The sequence below is a fragment of the Amblyomma maculatum genome, chromosome 10 (assembly GCF_055883805.1).
Source record: "Amblyomma maculatum isolate TAMU_Amacu chromosome 10, ASM5588380v1, whole genome shotgun sequence".
In the NCBI taxonomy this organism is placed as follows: Eukaryota; Metazoa; Arthropoda; class Arachnida; order Ixodida; family Ixodidae; genus Amblyomma; species Amblyomma maculatum.
In genome coordinates, this window is record NC_139353.1 from 171130246 (window position 1) to 171145884 (window position 15639).

At 49.0% G+C, this 15639-nt stretch overlaps 1 protein-coding gene across 1 annotated transcript in view; it reads right to left on the reverse strand.

Annotated features, from left to right (window-relative positions):
* Positions 1 to 223: 223 nt before the first annotated feature.
* LOC146177940 (uncharacterized) overlaps positions 224 to 15639 on the reverse strand; it is a 119626-nt gene continuing 104210 nt past the window's right edge. Inside the window, exon 2 of the mRNA XM_084581773.1 lies at positions 224 to 717. Coding sequence (XP_084437899.1) covers positions 376 to 717 — 342 coding nt within the window. The 3' untranslated portion in view covers positions 224 to 375. The remainder of the gene's footprint in view (positions 718 to 15639) is intronic.

Genomic DNA, 15639 nt, shown 5'->3' on the forward strand with positions numbered 1-15639 from the left:
ACACACACACACACACACACACACACACACACACACACACACACACACACACACACACACACACACACACACACACACACACACACACACACACACACACACACACACACACACACACACACACACACACACACACACACACACACACACACACACACACACACACACATGTCGTTGCGAGGTTCTAAAATTAATCAACGATTTTAATTTGCATACGCTGGATTTTTGGCAAGTGTTTAAGACTAAAAAGCCCTTTAACAGACATGTTTCTTAGGAGACGCAGCAGCAGTCTATGCGGCTTCTTCGCTGTACTGTCGCCGTCGCGAGGCGCTCGCTTTCTCGGCAGGCCGCAATACGAAGCTGAACCCATCACCGCTAGCGGTGTGCCTCAGGACGCTTGTCGTTCCTCGTGCAGGAAGGCGCATCCGAGTGGTCCGAGGTGCTGGTTGCGAGTGCGGCCACCATGAGGCCGCCTAGAAGTCCGCTGCCCGCCACCGTGGCCAGCAGGGCAGCCAGTGGCCCAGCAGTCTCCCGGACCACTGTTCTGGCGGCTGGCGGCACATCTCGGGGCGGCGCTTCGATGCCCAGCCGGCGCAATAGCTCGAGCACCCACTCCTGGCAGTTGTTGTTGGTCAGGTGGTAGCGGCCGCAGTCGCACATCTCGCGCAGTGCCGCCGACACGGCAGCTGGCGACACGCGGTGCCTGCCCAGCGGAACCTGCAACCAGCATACTTACTGGGTGTCTGCTGGCGGCCAAGTTGGTGGAAATCATTTATTTTTAAAACTGCGCGATTAAAACAATGACAGAGCGAGAAACACAGGAACACACACAAGCGCAGATAGTTTCCTTTTCCTTCCTGGTTTAGTAAATTTAGTTTCCTAGATCTTTTCCTCTAATATTAGTAAACGCAGTTTTTTGTATAGATGCTTTAGCTGTCCACCTTTCACTGTCGAATTTCCTCAGGCGTTCTTCATATAATATTTCACTCTGAGCTTCCCGTGCTTCGAAAGATGCCCAACCCATATCTCCTTGTACCGCCTCATTGGTGGTTTTACCATGGACACTTGGCGCCAATCGTCCGGTGGCTCTCTGATTTATTTCTAATGTCGGCTGTACCTCTGCTTTCAGGCACAAAACCGCATTTCTGAAAGTAAGCCCAGACACCATAAGTCCTTTCCAAATGCCCTTCGGCACCTGACACCTGCTGTATCCCCATAATGCCCTATGCTTCATTATCCCGGCATCTCTTCGCCCATTTGTCCTAATTGAGTGCTCATGCTTTTCTATGTGTCAATCCTTCGTATACCTATACCCAGATATATTGTGAGGCAGAAGAACGCGCCAGAAAATTTCACCGTTCTATTTCAGATAGGCCGAAGCAGCAGCTACGGACTAGCCACAGCTTATCAACACTTCGTCTTGTTCGCACCACACTGACCGATGATGATTACGTTCAGATGAAGATGAAGTTCACTCACAGTGCTTACGACGTTCACCCTCCCGAACGAAAGCGACCATCCTGGTCGCAAATTAAATCTCAAGGTCGGCGGTTAAAGTGCTTCAAACGCGACACGTGCACAATCTCAGTGCCGCGACACCGACGATCGCGAACAGGCGATGCAGATGTGATGAGATAGTTTACAGGGGAAGGTTGTTCTAGAACCGTGTTAAGTTCAGTTCAGTTCAGTCGTGTCCGACTCTTCGTGACCCTATGGACCATATCACGCCACGCGTTTCGGTCTCTCACTATCTTCCTAACATCACATAACTTCATGTGCAGCGCCTCGAGTGTTATGTTTGGGGCGTCGGAGCCCCGTGAGCGAACCTCTCGTGAACCTCTCGCTTTATTGTGCTTTGGAAGAGAGGCGAAGAAAAGGAAAGAGAGAAGCGTGAGCGCCTCTAAAGAAGGCATTGCTTCTCGTGCCCTTGTCGCGCACATGGTCCCAGGATGGTCCAGTTCCGAAGCAACGCACGGCTTGGGGTCGTCGGCGCAGGCAGGGGGGACTCCCGCTGGTCTCTCCGAAGCGGTCGGCTCGCAGGTGCAAGGAGGCATTGCAACTGGAGCGGCCGTGCGTCTGTTTGCTAGGGGGCGGTGTGGCAGTGCGTTGGTTCGCGTACACAACACACCTCCCTCCTTAGATTGGGTCACCGTATCGGTTCGGTGGACGACACTCGCGTTGAGCCTTTAGCAGAGCTTGCTCATGCCTGGACTCGTTTTGTTGGTCATCGCAGTGTTGTGTTGCGCAGTCCTTTTGTCGGGCCTCAGCTCCCCCATGTTCGGAGTGGGGCGCTGTAGGCAGATCATTCGCAGGCGAAGCTTCCGCTTGTGGTGTCGCGATCATATAAGGAGCCGGCAGTATGGACTATTGTTCGCTTGCTGCTGGTGCGTTGGTCTGATCGTTCAGTGATGGATCTTCCGTCGGGTAGGATTCAGCACCTGGCTTTATGTGATCAATGTGCTGGCGAACCGTTCCGGTTTTGTACTTGGTCAGCCAAGATCGACGCCCTAGTCTTTTTTGTATGATGCCTTCTATCCAAGCAGGGCTTCCTGCGAAGTTGCGCAAGAAGACCGATTTTCCGACGGCCACTCGCCTCGTAACGCTCTCGTCCAAGGCCTTTTCAGCAGGTCGTGGCTGAATACGTGTGAGTGCCGTCGAGAGCTCGCGTCCGAACATGAGTGATGCTGGTATTCTGCCCGTTGTTGCCGAAACAGTTATGTGCAGCTTGAGCCGAAACCGAGCCAGCCTGCAGGCTAATGTTCCAGTCTGATTCTTGGCCAATGCCTGCTTTGTCTTGTACAGAAATCTCTCTGCTTGCCCATTGGTGGCCGGATGATAGAGAGCGCTTGTAATGTGCGTCACACCGTTTTTCTTTAGGAAATCTTCAATTTCCTTGGAAACGAAGGACGGGCCGTTATCGGTTACCCGCCTTTCGGGAATGCCGAAAGACGCGAACAGGTTGCGCAGTTCCTCGATCAGAGTCTGTGACTGTATGTTGCGCATGTAGCACACTTCGAGACACTTGCTGTACGCGTCTACAACAATGAGCAGCATCCTTCCCTCCACGGGGCCAGCGAAGTCGGCGTGGACTGTGTGCCATGGAGCAGTCGCGCGCTTCCAATCAGGAGATGGAGCTTTAAGCTGCGTTCTTTGATGCTGGCAGCAAGTTGCACAATTTTTCACTAGCCGCTCTATGTCGTTGTCGACACCAGTCCACCGAAAGTGTCCTCGAGTGCACGCTTTTATGGCTACTACACTCCTGTGCCCTGCATGTGCCAAGTCCAGAACATCTTTTCTCGCTTCCGCCGGAACAACCAATCTGGTACCTCGAATAAGGCAACCTTGCTGTAGCGAGAGCTCAGGTCCAAGTCTTGCGAACGCAGAAAATTCCTGCCCGGGCAATCTGTGCAGATTTCCGCTTGATACAGCTCTCATTACGCGGGACAGCAATGGATCCTCCCGGCTCAGTTCTGCGAGTTGATTTGGAGACAGTTTTATGCTCGGCGTGGAAGCCAGCATGAGCATATCTGTAGGAGGGTGTGGCTCATCTACTTGAGCGGGCAGCGGCAGCCTGCTAAGTACGTCAGCATTTTGGTGCAGGCGTCCAGGCCTGTACACCAAATCATAATCGTACGTGGCCAACTTCAGACACCATCGGGTCATCCTAGGCGAGAGTATAAGCGGTAACTGTTTCTTTTCTCCCATGATGCCGAGGAGTGGTTGGTGATACGTTAATACGGTCACGTGCCGGCCAGCGATGTACTGGTGAAAATGGCTCACGCCGAAAACTACTGCGAGACCTTCCTTGTCTAGTTGGGAGTAGTTTTTTTCTGCGGCTCCCAAAGTTCGTGACGCGAACGCCATTGGGGCCTCTCTACCGAACGCATCTTTCTGGGCTAGAATCGCGCCAACGCCATACGGTGATGCATCCACTGACAAAAGTAGAGGCTTTATCTCGTCGTAATGCGCAAGCACTGTGGAAGAGCGAATCAAACGTTCGAGCTTGTCAAAAGCAATCTGGTGCCTTTTCTCCCACGTCCGGGGTGTGTTTTGCTCCATAAGCTTGTACAGCTCTGCGGCAACCGTATCTCTGTTTTCTAAAAACCGGTCATAAAATGCCAAAAGTCCCAGTAATGCCTGCAGAGCAGTCTTGTCAGTTGGCTTTGGAGCCTGAAGGATAGCCTGGACTTTTTCCTCAGTTGCATGAACGCCTTGCGCGTCAATTTCATGTCCGAGAAATTCGACTGACTTGATGCCGAAGCGGCATTTTTCTTTCTTGAGGCATAGGCCTTTCTCGCTTAGCCTCGACAGGACTTTGTCTAGACGTTTCTCATGCTTTTTAGCATCCTTCCCACTGACAATAATGTCATAAAGGTAAACACTCACGCCTGGAATTCCTGCCAGTGTTGTCTCCATCATGCGCTGGAAGATGGCTGGCGCAGCGGATATTCCAAAAGGAAGTCGTTTCACTCGGAACAGTCCTTTGGTAGTGTTGACGGTGAGCACTGCGGCCGTATCGTCGTCGACCTTGAGCTGCTGATAAGCCTGGTAGAGATCGAGCATTGAGAAGATGGTTCCACCACGCAACTTTATGAATACCTCCGCGATTGTCGGTAGCGGGTACGCCGTCTTCTTGACCACAGCGTTAACTGTGCTCCTGTAGTCGCCCTCAAACACGAAATGTTCCGGCCTTTTTGTGCACCCACACTAAAGGTGTAGCCATTTCGGCATGTTGCGTTGGTTCCAGAATGCCTTGTTGTTGAAGATGGTCGAGCTCTTCCTCCATTGGCTCTTGATAAGCAAGGGGCACTGGATGCGCCTTACAGAACTTGGGTGTTGCGCCTTGCTCCAAATCCAAATGAACCAAGGGTTCCGTGTAGCCGTCAATGTCTTGCTTGAACAGATCAGGATGGCGTGCGAGAACCTCTTGCAGCTCTGGTGTTGGCTCAGCGACCTGATTAATTCCGTGCAATCGCATGTGTAGCGCGCAAAACCAGTCACGTCGAAGCAAATTGCAGCCAGTTCCTTTCATTACCAGCAAAGGTAGCACGTAGTCTTTTGATTTAAATCGCACACGAACTTCTGTCGATCCAAGAGTGCGAAGTTCCTCTCCCGACCAAGTGAGCAAGTCAAGAGGTTCTTTTGTTAGCTTCGGGGCGTTCGTTGGCCATGTTTGGCGGTAAGTAGCCTCGCAGATTAAAAAACATGCGGCGCCCGCATCGACTTCGAATTTTAGCAGCCTTCCCTCGAGTTTCACATCAACTAGGAATTCGGGGTAGGGGTTTCGCTCACTCACTGCGTGAAGTTCGTAGCACGGATCGCTGTGCGGAGTGTTGTGGCTCGTGGACTGAGCGTTCACACTGTGCGTTCCTAGATGCAAGCTTTCTCGATGTGGCCTTTTTTGAGCAAAAAGGGCATTGTGCAGTCCTGAACTTGCAGGTGTGAGCCTCGTGCCAGCCGTTACATCGATAACAGCGTCGGTGCTGCGGCGAATTCTTATGCTCTTTGAGTTGCGAAGTTTTGTGCACTTCTGTGGAGTTTGTGACTGCCTTGAGTCCTCGCTGCTGCCTCGACGCACTTTCTGCTGACGTGGCCAGGTCAAAAGCACGCTGAAAATTCAAATTTTTCTCCGCGAGCAGTCTCTGTTGGAGGTGCTCGTCGCGGATGCCGCAGACGAATCTGTCGCGAAGCATGACGTCTTGGGGCAGCATCGTGGGATTCGTTAGAGCAGTTGTGTCTCCTCCTGCCGGTGGAGTCGATGCTGCAGACGTTGTCGTCAGCACTCCGAAGTTGCAGTCGGCTGTCAAACGTCTGAGGGCTGCGACGTAGTTGCTGATCGACTCTTCAGGCAGATGGTCGCGTCGCTGGAAGACTACCGGCTGTGCAGCTCAGATGGCTTAGGGTCGAAGTGCTTTCGGAAAAGTGTGATTAAGTGTTGATAGCTGGCTACTCCTGGAGTCTTCGGCGCCACCAGCGCGCAGGCGGTCTCGAATGTCTCGGTTACGCAAAGCGTCAGCAGGAGTGCGCGCTTCTTCACCTTGTTAGAGACGTCGTTTGCAACGAAGTAGAAAGTGAGGCGCTGCACCCACGAAGACCAATTTTTGCCGTTAAACGGCTCGATGGCGCCGTGCATCGCTCCTGTAGCCATGGCCTGACTCTCAACTGTGTCTGCTCTAAATCCAACTCGTTGCCAGCGTTATGTTTGGGCCGTCGGAGCCCCATGAGCGAGGAAACTCTCGATTCGGTTGTTGGGTACAGACTACTTTATAGTGCTTTGGGAGAGAGGTGGAGAAAAGGAAAGAAGCGCGAGCGCCTGTAAAGAAGGCATTGCTTCTCGTGCCCTGGTCGCGCACATGGTCCCAGGACGGTCCAGTTCCGAGGCAACGCACGGCCCGGGTTACGTCCGCGCGTCGTCGTCGGCGCAGGCAGGGGGGGACCCCACTGGTGTCTCCGAAACGGCCTGCTCGCAGGTGCAAGGAGGCATTGCAACTGGAGCGGCCGTGCGTCCGTTTGCGAGGGGGCGGTGTGGCAGTGCGTCGGATTGCGTACAAAACATCAAACATGCCATATAACCACCGCATTCGCTGCCTACACCTTCTCCGGTGACCCTCAATCTTTCCCAACATCAAATCTTTCTCCAGTCACTCCTTTCTTCTCATCAGATGACCAAGTAGCTGAGCTTTAACTTTAGAATTTTTAGACCCTCCAACTTTAGACCCTCCAATGAGCAGTCTGGGCTTATGGTCGACAATATAGACTGATTTGATCTTCTGGCAGTCCAAGGAACTCTGAAGAGTCTCCGCCAGCACCACAATTCGAACTCGTCCATTCTTCGGCGGTCATCCTTCACAGTCCAACTCTCGCATCCATACATCACAACTGGAAAGACTATAGCACGAGTTATAAGGATCTTGGTTGGCAGACTAATGTCTCTGCTCTTTACTAGGCGGTCAAGGCTAGCCATGGCTCTCTTTCCCAGAGTAGGCGTCTTCTTTTTGCATGGCTGCAGTCTCCTTCTGGGGTAATCTTGGAGCCCAAGAAGAGAAAATCTGTTGCAGCTTCCCCTTCTTGTTCATTGATGCTCCAGGACTTGATAGGGCAAGACGCCATGATCTTCGTCCTTTTAATGTTCAGTTTAAGCCCAAACTTCTTACTCTCTTGTACGCGCATCAGAAGTCTGTTGAGTTCCACTTCACTCTCTGCCATTAAAGTGGTATTATCCGGGTTGTTACGTTTTCCAGCAATCTTCACTCCAGCTGAAAACTCGTCCAGATGGACCTTCCTCATGATGCACTCAGCATATAGGTTAAATAGGCAGGGCGGTAGTATGCAGCCTTGTATCACTCTTTTCTCAATCGGAAACCAATCTGTGAGACCATGCCCAGTTCTGACTGTGGCCTCTTGCCCTTCATACAGGTTCCTGAGGAGACAGATGACGTGAATTGGAACTCCCATCTCTTGGAGAGCTTGCTGCAATCTGCTGTGATCTACAACGCTTTCGCATGATCAATAAAGACAGTAGATGGGTTTCTGGAACTCTCTTTGCCAATAAAACGGCTCAGAAACTCTTCATACAGGCCGGGGATGCGAGTAGGTGTCCAGAGTAGTACTTCGTCCCCAGGGCATAAATACATTGAGAGATGGGTCGTATCTTACGTGTTTTTTCTGGTCGCTTGAGTGGATTCAGTTTGAAGGCGGGCACGATCACGGCATTGGGCGATACGATCGACCCAAACTGTTCCTGGGAAGGCATGGCAGAAGGAGTGGAAGCTGAGAAGAAAGATGCTTCGAGGGAGAAGGTAGGATGGCGGCCATAAACAAGAAAAAACGGAGAGTGGGTGGTGGTTCGTTGAACGGCAGTGTTATAGGCGAAGGTTACTAAGGGGAGTAAAGAGTACCAGTTGTGCTGAGGATGAATGTAGGTGGATAGCATATCAGAAAGGGTGCGATGAAAGCTTTCTGTGAGGCCAATGGACTGAGGGTGGTAAGGAGATGCAGTTTTGTGCACCGTGCCTGAATCATGAAGCACTGCGGCGAGGACGGTGGAGAGGAAAAACTTGCCACGATCGCTAAGGAGGAGGTGAGGGGTGCCGTGGCGAAGAAGTATGGTGTGGAGGAAGAAGTTGGCGATTTTGGAAGCGGAGCCGGAAGGAAATGCTGCGGTTTGAGCCTATCGGGTGAGGTGGGCAACGGCAGTAACGACCCAGCGGTTGCCAGCTACAGTCAAGGACAGGGGTCCATACAAGTCGATTCTGACGACTTCTAAAGGCGTGAAAGGACATGGGAGATATTGCAAGAGACCGGCAGGAGGCAACGTAGGCCACTTGTGTCGCTGACAAGGGATGCAAGACGCTACATATTTAAATACTGAGGTTGAACGGCCAGGCCTGAAGAAACGACTTTTGATGCGGTTGTAGGTTTCGTGGTATCCAAGGCGACTTGCGGTGGGGTCGTCGTGAAAGGCTTGTAGAATTTGAGGATGCAGGGAAGAAGGAATTACGGGAACCCATGTGTGGCCCAGCGGGCTGTAGTTGTGCCAAAATAATGTGCAATCCTGTAACTTGAAATTGTTGAGCCGACGACGGAGACGGGTATTTGGAGGTTTAATAACACCGTTGAGACTATCAATCAACTTCCGACAGTAAGGGTCAGCACTCTGGTGGTGCGCAAGATTGTAGTCTATATCTGTCATGGGAGCAATAGAGGCGGCGCTTAAAGGCTGGACACCTGTAGGGTTTTAATGGCGTGACTCCGTTGGGACAGGAGAGGAATGCGAGGACATGTGTTTCGATGGCAAAGCAATAGGGCTACGGGAGCGTCGGCGTCCTTGTGCTTCTTGCCGATTTGTAAGTGACAGTGAAGTCGTATTCTTCAAGGCGGAAGATCCACTGTCCGAGACGACCGGACAAATTTTTCAAAGAGGATAACCAGCATAGCGCGTGGTGGTCAGTGACGACCGTGAAGTGACGACTGTACAGGTAAGGACGAAAAGTCTGAACAGCCCAGACGACGGCGAGACATTCTTGCTCGGTAATAGTGTAGTTTTGTTCCGCAGGAGTCAGAGTTCGGCTTGCATAGGCAAGAGCATTTTCTGTGGAGGTGTCTTGGCGTTGCAGAAGGAGCGCCAATGCCATATGGCTACTGGCGTCAGTGTACAAAATAGTCGGAGCTTTGTCATCAAAATGGCAGAGGACGGGACCCGAAGTCAAGCACGCTTCAGAGTTTCAAATGATTCTTCGCAAGCAGGAGACCAGACGAAAGGCGCGTCGTTGTAAAGAAGCGCATGTAAAGGTGAGGCAATAAAGGCGAAATTGCGGATGAATCTGGGGAAGTATGATGCCAAGCCGAGGAAACCGCGGAGATCTTTGACCCGAGTCGGACGGGGAAAGTGCAGTGCAGCAGCGATTTTTTCAGGGTCAGGCTTAATTCCTTCGCTGCTTACGAGATGACGAAGAACTTTAGTGGATTTTGATGCAAAAAAGCATATCTTTGTGTTTAGCTGCAGGCCAGCGCTGGAAAGTGCTGTCAGAACTTTATCGAGAGGAGTAAGGTGATCAGAAAATGACGAAGAAAAAATGATGTCATATAAGAACCGAGGCATGTTTTCCATTTGAGGCCGCGGAGAACTGTGTCAATCATGCGCTCGAATGTAGCAAGAGCGTTGCTGAGTCCAAATGACATTACATTGAATTCGTATAAACCGTCCGGTTTTGCAAAGGCGGTATTCTCTTTATCATCTTCATGCATGGGGATCTGCCAATAGCCTGATCTTAAGTCAAGGCTGGAGAAAAAATGGGCACCAGGTAAACAATCGAGGGCATCGTCATTTCGAGGGAGGGGATACACATCCTTGCGAGTGAACCTGTTTAGAGCATGGTAATCTACACAAACCCTTTCATGGATCACTGCCTTGTCGTGGCGGAGGGGCTTGCGAAACTCAATGAAGTCGTGAGCTCTGCTGTGTAGGGCCACCCAAGATAGACAAGTCACGGCAGAGAGTTCTGACAAAATGTGATTCCCTGGAGACGGTAATGGCAACCCGCTCCAGTATTTCCTGCCAAGAAAACCCTATGGCCAGTCACAATACCATTAATGATATGGCGCCGGAAGATGAGCCCCCCAGGTTGGAAGGCGTCCAACATGTTACTGAGGATGAACAAAGGGCGATTCTTGTAGCTCCAGGACGAATGAAGCGGCTGGGCTAAAGCCAAAAGGACGCACAGTTGTGGATGTGTCGGGAAGCGACAGGAAAGTCCCATGTTGCAAGGAGATATATCACATAGCAACATGGAATGTAAGATCCATGACACAGGGTGAACTGGATGTCGTCAAGCGAGAAATGGACAAGTTGAATATTGATATCTTGGGTACCAGCGAGCTCAGGTGGACCGGAATGGGAGAATTTAACTCCGGCGACCATTATGTCTTTTATTGTGGGCACGAATACAAGAGAAGGAATGGGGTCGCTCTCATAGTAAACAGAAGAATCGGCAAATCAGTGCTAGGGTACAACCCCATAAACGACCGAATGATTTCACTTCGGATCCAAGGTCACCTTTTCAACATAACAGTTGTCCACCGACCACTACTGCTGAAGAAGCTGACGTTGAGAGATTTTATGCGGACCTACAATGCCTTTTAGACCGCACCCCATCATCAGAGGTGGTTTTTCTCATAGCAGACTGGAATGCTAAGGTCGGGAGTGAAGAAATATCCGGAATTACAGGCAAGTTCGGTCTTGGTAAGCCAAATGAAGCTGGGCAGAGGCTAGTAGAGTTTTATCAAGAAAACAACCTGACCATAGCGAATACTCATTTTCAACTGCACAAGAGGCCCCTGTACACATGGACTTCACCGGACTGTCTGTACAGGAATCAGATCGATTATATTCTCTGCCGGCAGAGATGGAGAAGCGATATATACAAGCAGTAAAAGCAAGGCCTGGGGCCGATTGTGGCACCGATCATCAGTTTCTTGTTGCCAAAATTAAGCTTCGATTGAGGAAAACACAGAAAACTAGACGGCCTTTCAGGTATGATCTGGATCAAATTCCATTAGAATATGCTGTGGAAGTGAGGAATCGATTTCAAGAATTAGATCTAGAAGACAAAGAGCCCGAAGACATGTGGACTGATGTTCGTGATATAATACAAGAAGTTGCTACTAAGGTAGTTCCAAAGCAAAAGAAATGCAAGAAAGCAAACTGGTTATCTGAAGAGGCTTTGCAAATAGCTGAGGAAAGGAGGATGGCAAAAGATATGGGGGAAAGAGAAAGATACAAGGTTCTCAATGCGGATTTTCTGAAAATAGCAAGGAGAGATAAGAATGCCTTTCTGAACATACAGTGCCAAGCAGTTGAGGACAACAGCCAATTAAGGAACACAAGACCTCTGTATAAGACAATCAAAGATATCAAAGGAAGCTTCTGTGCTAAGCTGGTCGTGATAAAGGACGAACAAGGCAAGGACCTCACAGAAGCCTCAGAGATGAAGAAGAGATGGCAGGAATACACAGAAGAACTGTACAAGAAGGACCCGAATGTGCAAACCCAACATAAGACGGTTGTGATTACTGGTCTCGAGCCGGGGATCCTGAAGAGTGAAGTTGATTGGGCCTTAGCCAGCCTTGCTAAGAACAAAGCTAGCAGAATTGATGGCATTCCGTCTGAGTTGCTTCAAAACCTCAACCATGACGCTGTTAACACTCTGCATACATTATGTCAGAAGATTTGGACAACCCTGCAGTGGCCACAGGATTGGAGGAGGTCAGTTTACATCCCCATTCCAAAGAAAGGCAGTGCCAAAGATTGTTCCAACTACCGCACGATCGCGCTTATTTCGCATGCTAGCAAGGTGATGTTGAAACTCCTCCAAGGTAGGCTGCAGCAGTATGTGGATCGGGAGCTTCCGGACGTGCAAGCTGGGTTTCGAAAGGGCAGAGGAACTAGAGACCAAATTGCCAACCTTCGCTGGATCATGGAAAAAGCAAGAGAGTTCCAGAAACCCATCTACTTCTGCTTTATTGATTATGCGAAAGCGTTTGACTGCGTAGATCAGAGCAGATTGTGGCAAGCTCTCCAAGAGATGGGAGTTCCAATTCACCTCATCTGTCTCCTCAGGAACCTTTATCAAGGGCAAGAGGCCACAGTCAGAACTGGGCATGGTCTTACTGATTGGTTTCCGATTGAGAAAGGGGTGAGGCAAGGCTGCATACTGTCGCCCTGCCTATTTAACCTATATGCAGAGTGCATCATGATAAAGGCCGGTCTGGACGAGTTTTCAGCTTGAGTGAAGATTGCTGGAAAACGTATCAACAACCTTAGATGTGCTGATGATACCACTTTAATAGCAGAAAGTGAAGTGGAACTCAAGAGACTTCTGATACGTGTAGAAGAAGAGAGTGAGAAGTTTTGGTTTGAACTGAACATTAAAAAGACAAAGATCATGGCATCTTGCCCTATCAAGTCCTGGAGCATCAAGGGACAAGAAGAGGGCACGGCACCTACCTTGCGGACAGCATGTATCAACGGATCGTGCTCATTTTGCAGGTGGGGCTGTGGTTTTTGACGCCAACAACGAGCATCGCGCATGGACTGACCCCAATGTCGGCTGCACAACATGGCAGTAGCACATCATGGAAAACAACTTCATCTGATATTGGATACGGGCCGCCTTTGATTCTACATGATCATCTTGGCTTGCCGGTGGTTGATTCTTCATTTGCTGAACGGCATTACGCAAGTGGGACGTCACCGACAGTGCGACTACAAAAGGAGCAGCACGGAAAGAGCGGCTTTAGAGGGCACGGCACCTACCTTGCGGACAGCATGTATCAACGGATCGTGCTCATTTTGCAGGTTGGTCCTCGGCACAATATTCCATCATGCCGTAGTGATAATAGATGTTTAATTATTCTGCCGTGCCCTCGCAGATATCTTGCTATTTTTATTGATTGTTGGTCTGTTCTGCTATTGTTGCTGACATCTGGAGATGTTGAGGAGAACCCAGGGCCTTCTACGGATGAATTGTTGCAGCGTGTCTTAGATAATCAAGCTAATACAGATCGTAGGCTACAAGATATCAAACAAGAAATTACAGAAATACATACAAAGACCAATAGTCTGACAGGGTATTTGGACGTAATAAAAGAAATGACTGCTAAAATCGATCAACTAGAGGCGACTATTAAGCAGCAGGCTGGAAAACTGGTTGATTTGGAAAACAGAAGTAGGCGGAACAATCTACTAGTTTTTGGTCTTGAGGAGAATACCACTGAATCGGAATCTGAATTAAGGGCAGCTGTACTAGAAGGTGTGTTTCAAGAAAAGCTTGGGGTTGAAGTGAATACGGTGGAACAAATCCACCGTATCGGAAAAAAGAAGCAGGGCAGCTCTAGACCCGTGATAATGAAATTTCTTGATTCGAAAGAAAATAATATTATAATGTCGAATTGCAGAAAGCTCAAGGGAGGAACAGTAAGTCTCAGCGATGATTATGCCAAGGAAACGCTTGACGTTCGTAAAAAGTTGCGGAAAAGCGCTGCCGCAGAACGGGATTCTGGCGCTAAGGTTTCTTTAGTGCACGACAAGCTGAAGGTACACGGTAAGGTCTACACCTGGGACCACATTAGAAACGAGCGTTTCCTTTATCAGGAACAAGGTGATAAAGGCCATTTCAGAAAACACCACAATGAGGTGATGGCGGAGGCTTCACATGAAAGCGCCATTTCACGTAATTCACTCCAGAAGCAAGGAACTGAAACAGCGCAAGCATAACTACGCTGCATTCTGGTGAATGCGCGAAGCATAGCTAATAAATCTACAGAACTTGAGAATCTTTTACTCCAAGAAATCCCACATATCGTTCTAATTACTGAAACATGGCTTACTTCCACCACACCTAATGACTGTATTATTCCTCCAGGATACACCATATTTAGATGGGACAGAGATACTCGCGGTGGGGGCGTGGCAATAGTAGTTAAATAATCTCTCAAGGCGGCACAGGTGGACTGCAGTATGTCGAAATCGGTCTGGTGCAGAATACACTTCGAAGACATCACTTATTTTGTTGGAACTATTTACCGGCCGCCTAACACACCCCCTGATTTTCTCGATGAATTAAGACTGTTTCTATCCGCGCATGCACACGCCGATGCACGGTTGATAATGGCTGGTGATTTTAACCTCCCGCACATTGACTGGGATAATATGTCACCTTGACACATAGATACTTCGAGTGCAGAAAAACTGTTAGAAATTTCATTTTGTATAACTACGAAAATACTAGAGTGACACTTCATTCTCAGTATTTACTTGATCTTGTATTTGTTTCAAATAAAGTCGGCGATTGCGAACTGACTGTCATGGATGGCTTATCAGATCATAAGATGATTTTGCTTAATGTAACAGTTAACAAAAGCAATTGCACAGAGCCTTCCTCTCAGGTGCTAGTGAAAGATTACGCACGGGCGGACGACACATCTATATTGGATTACTTAGAAATTTCTTTTAGTGGATTTGAGTCAGCCCTTGAGCAGGAATCCCTGGAGCACTTATGGCAGCGGTTTAAAAATATAATAAAATTTTGTGTGGATCGTTTTATTCCCACACGGCGCAAGAAGATACGGAAACACAACCCGTGGATAACCAGAGATATCATACACATGAAACGTAGACTACATTGATTACGTAAGAAGCAAGTAACTCCTGCCACCCTGATAGAACTACGTCACAGGATAAAAGCTGCTGTATCAGCATCGAAGCAACGCTTCTTCGATGAAACATTAACCGGCTATCTCAAAACCTCTCCCGATAAATTTTGGCGACATTTAGGTAAAAAAGCTGAAGGTATAAACCAGATCAAACTGGGAACAACGATTTTGACTGCAAACTTGGAGATAGTGGACGGTTTTAATAAATTCTTTCAAACCGTCTTCACGAGATCTGTCGGAAACTTTAACACTGATCACTTAGATTTAGCACGGGCAAAAGACTGTACAATGGAAAACATTTCTTTTACGCAAAGGGGCGTACTTCAGCTATTATTAGATTTAGATGCGAAGAAGGCAGGTGGTCCAGATGGAATACCCACTGCATTTCTGAAAAGATATGCCGAATGGGTGTCTTTTTACTTGGTTGCCATTTTTGACAAATCGCCCCAAGTGCCAGAAGATTGGCGTTGTGCTGCCGTTATTCCCATATATAAAAATGGTCGCCGAATGCTCGTAACCAACTATCGACCTGTGTCGCTTACCTCAGTTTGTTGCAAACTCATGGAACACATCATAGCAAAACATATCACTGTGTACCTGGAGGCTAATGGATCACTAAATGAGCACCAGCACGGTTTTCGACGAGGGCTCTGAACGACCACGCAACTTATAGAAACTATCCATGATTTTGCAAAGGCTTTAGATGACCGTCAGCAGATTGACATTATATGCGTAGATTTCGCGAAAGCCTTTGATAAGGTGCCGCACAATGACTTGCTTCTTAAACTGCATGAAATAGGCATTAATTATGAGGTTCTGAAATGGATTAAATGGGTTCTGAAATGGATTCTGAAATTGCCTACCTGTCTGGCCGTAAGCAGGTTGTACGTGTTAATGGCTGTGATTCTGGATTATTGGATGTGCACT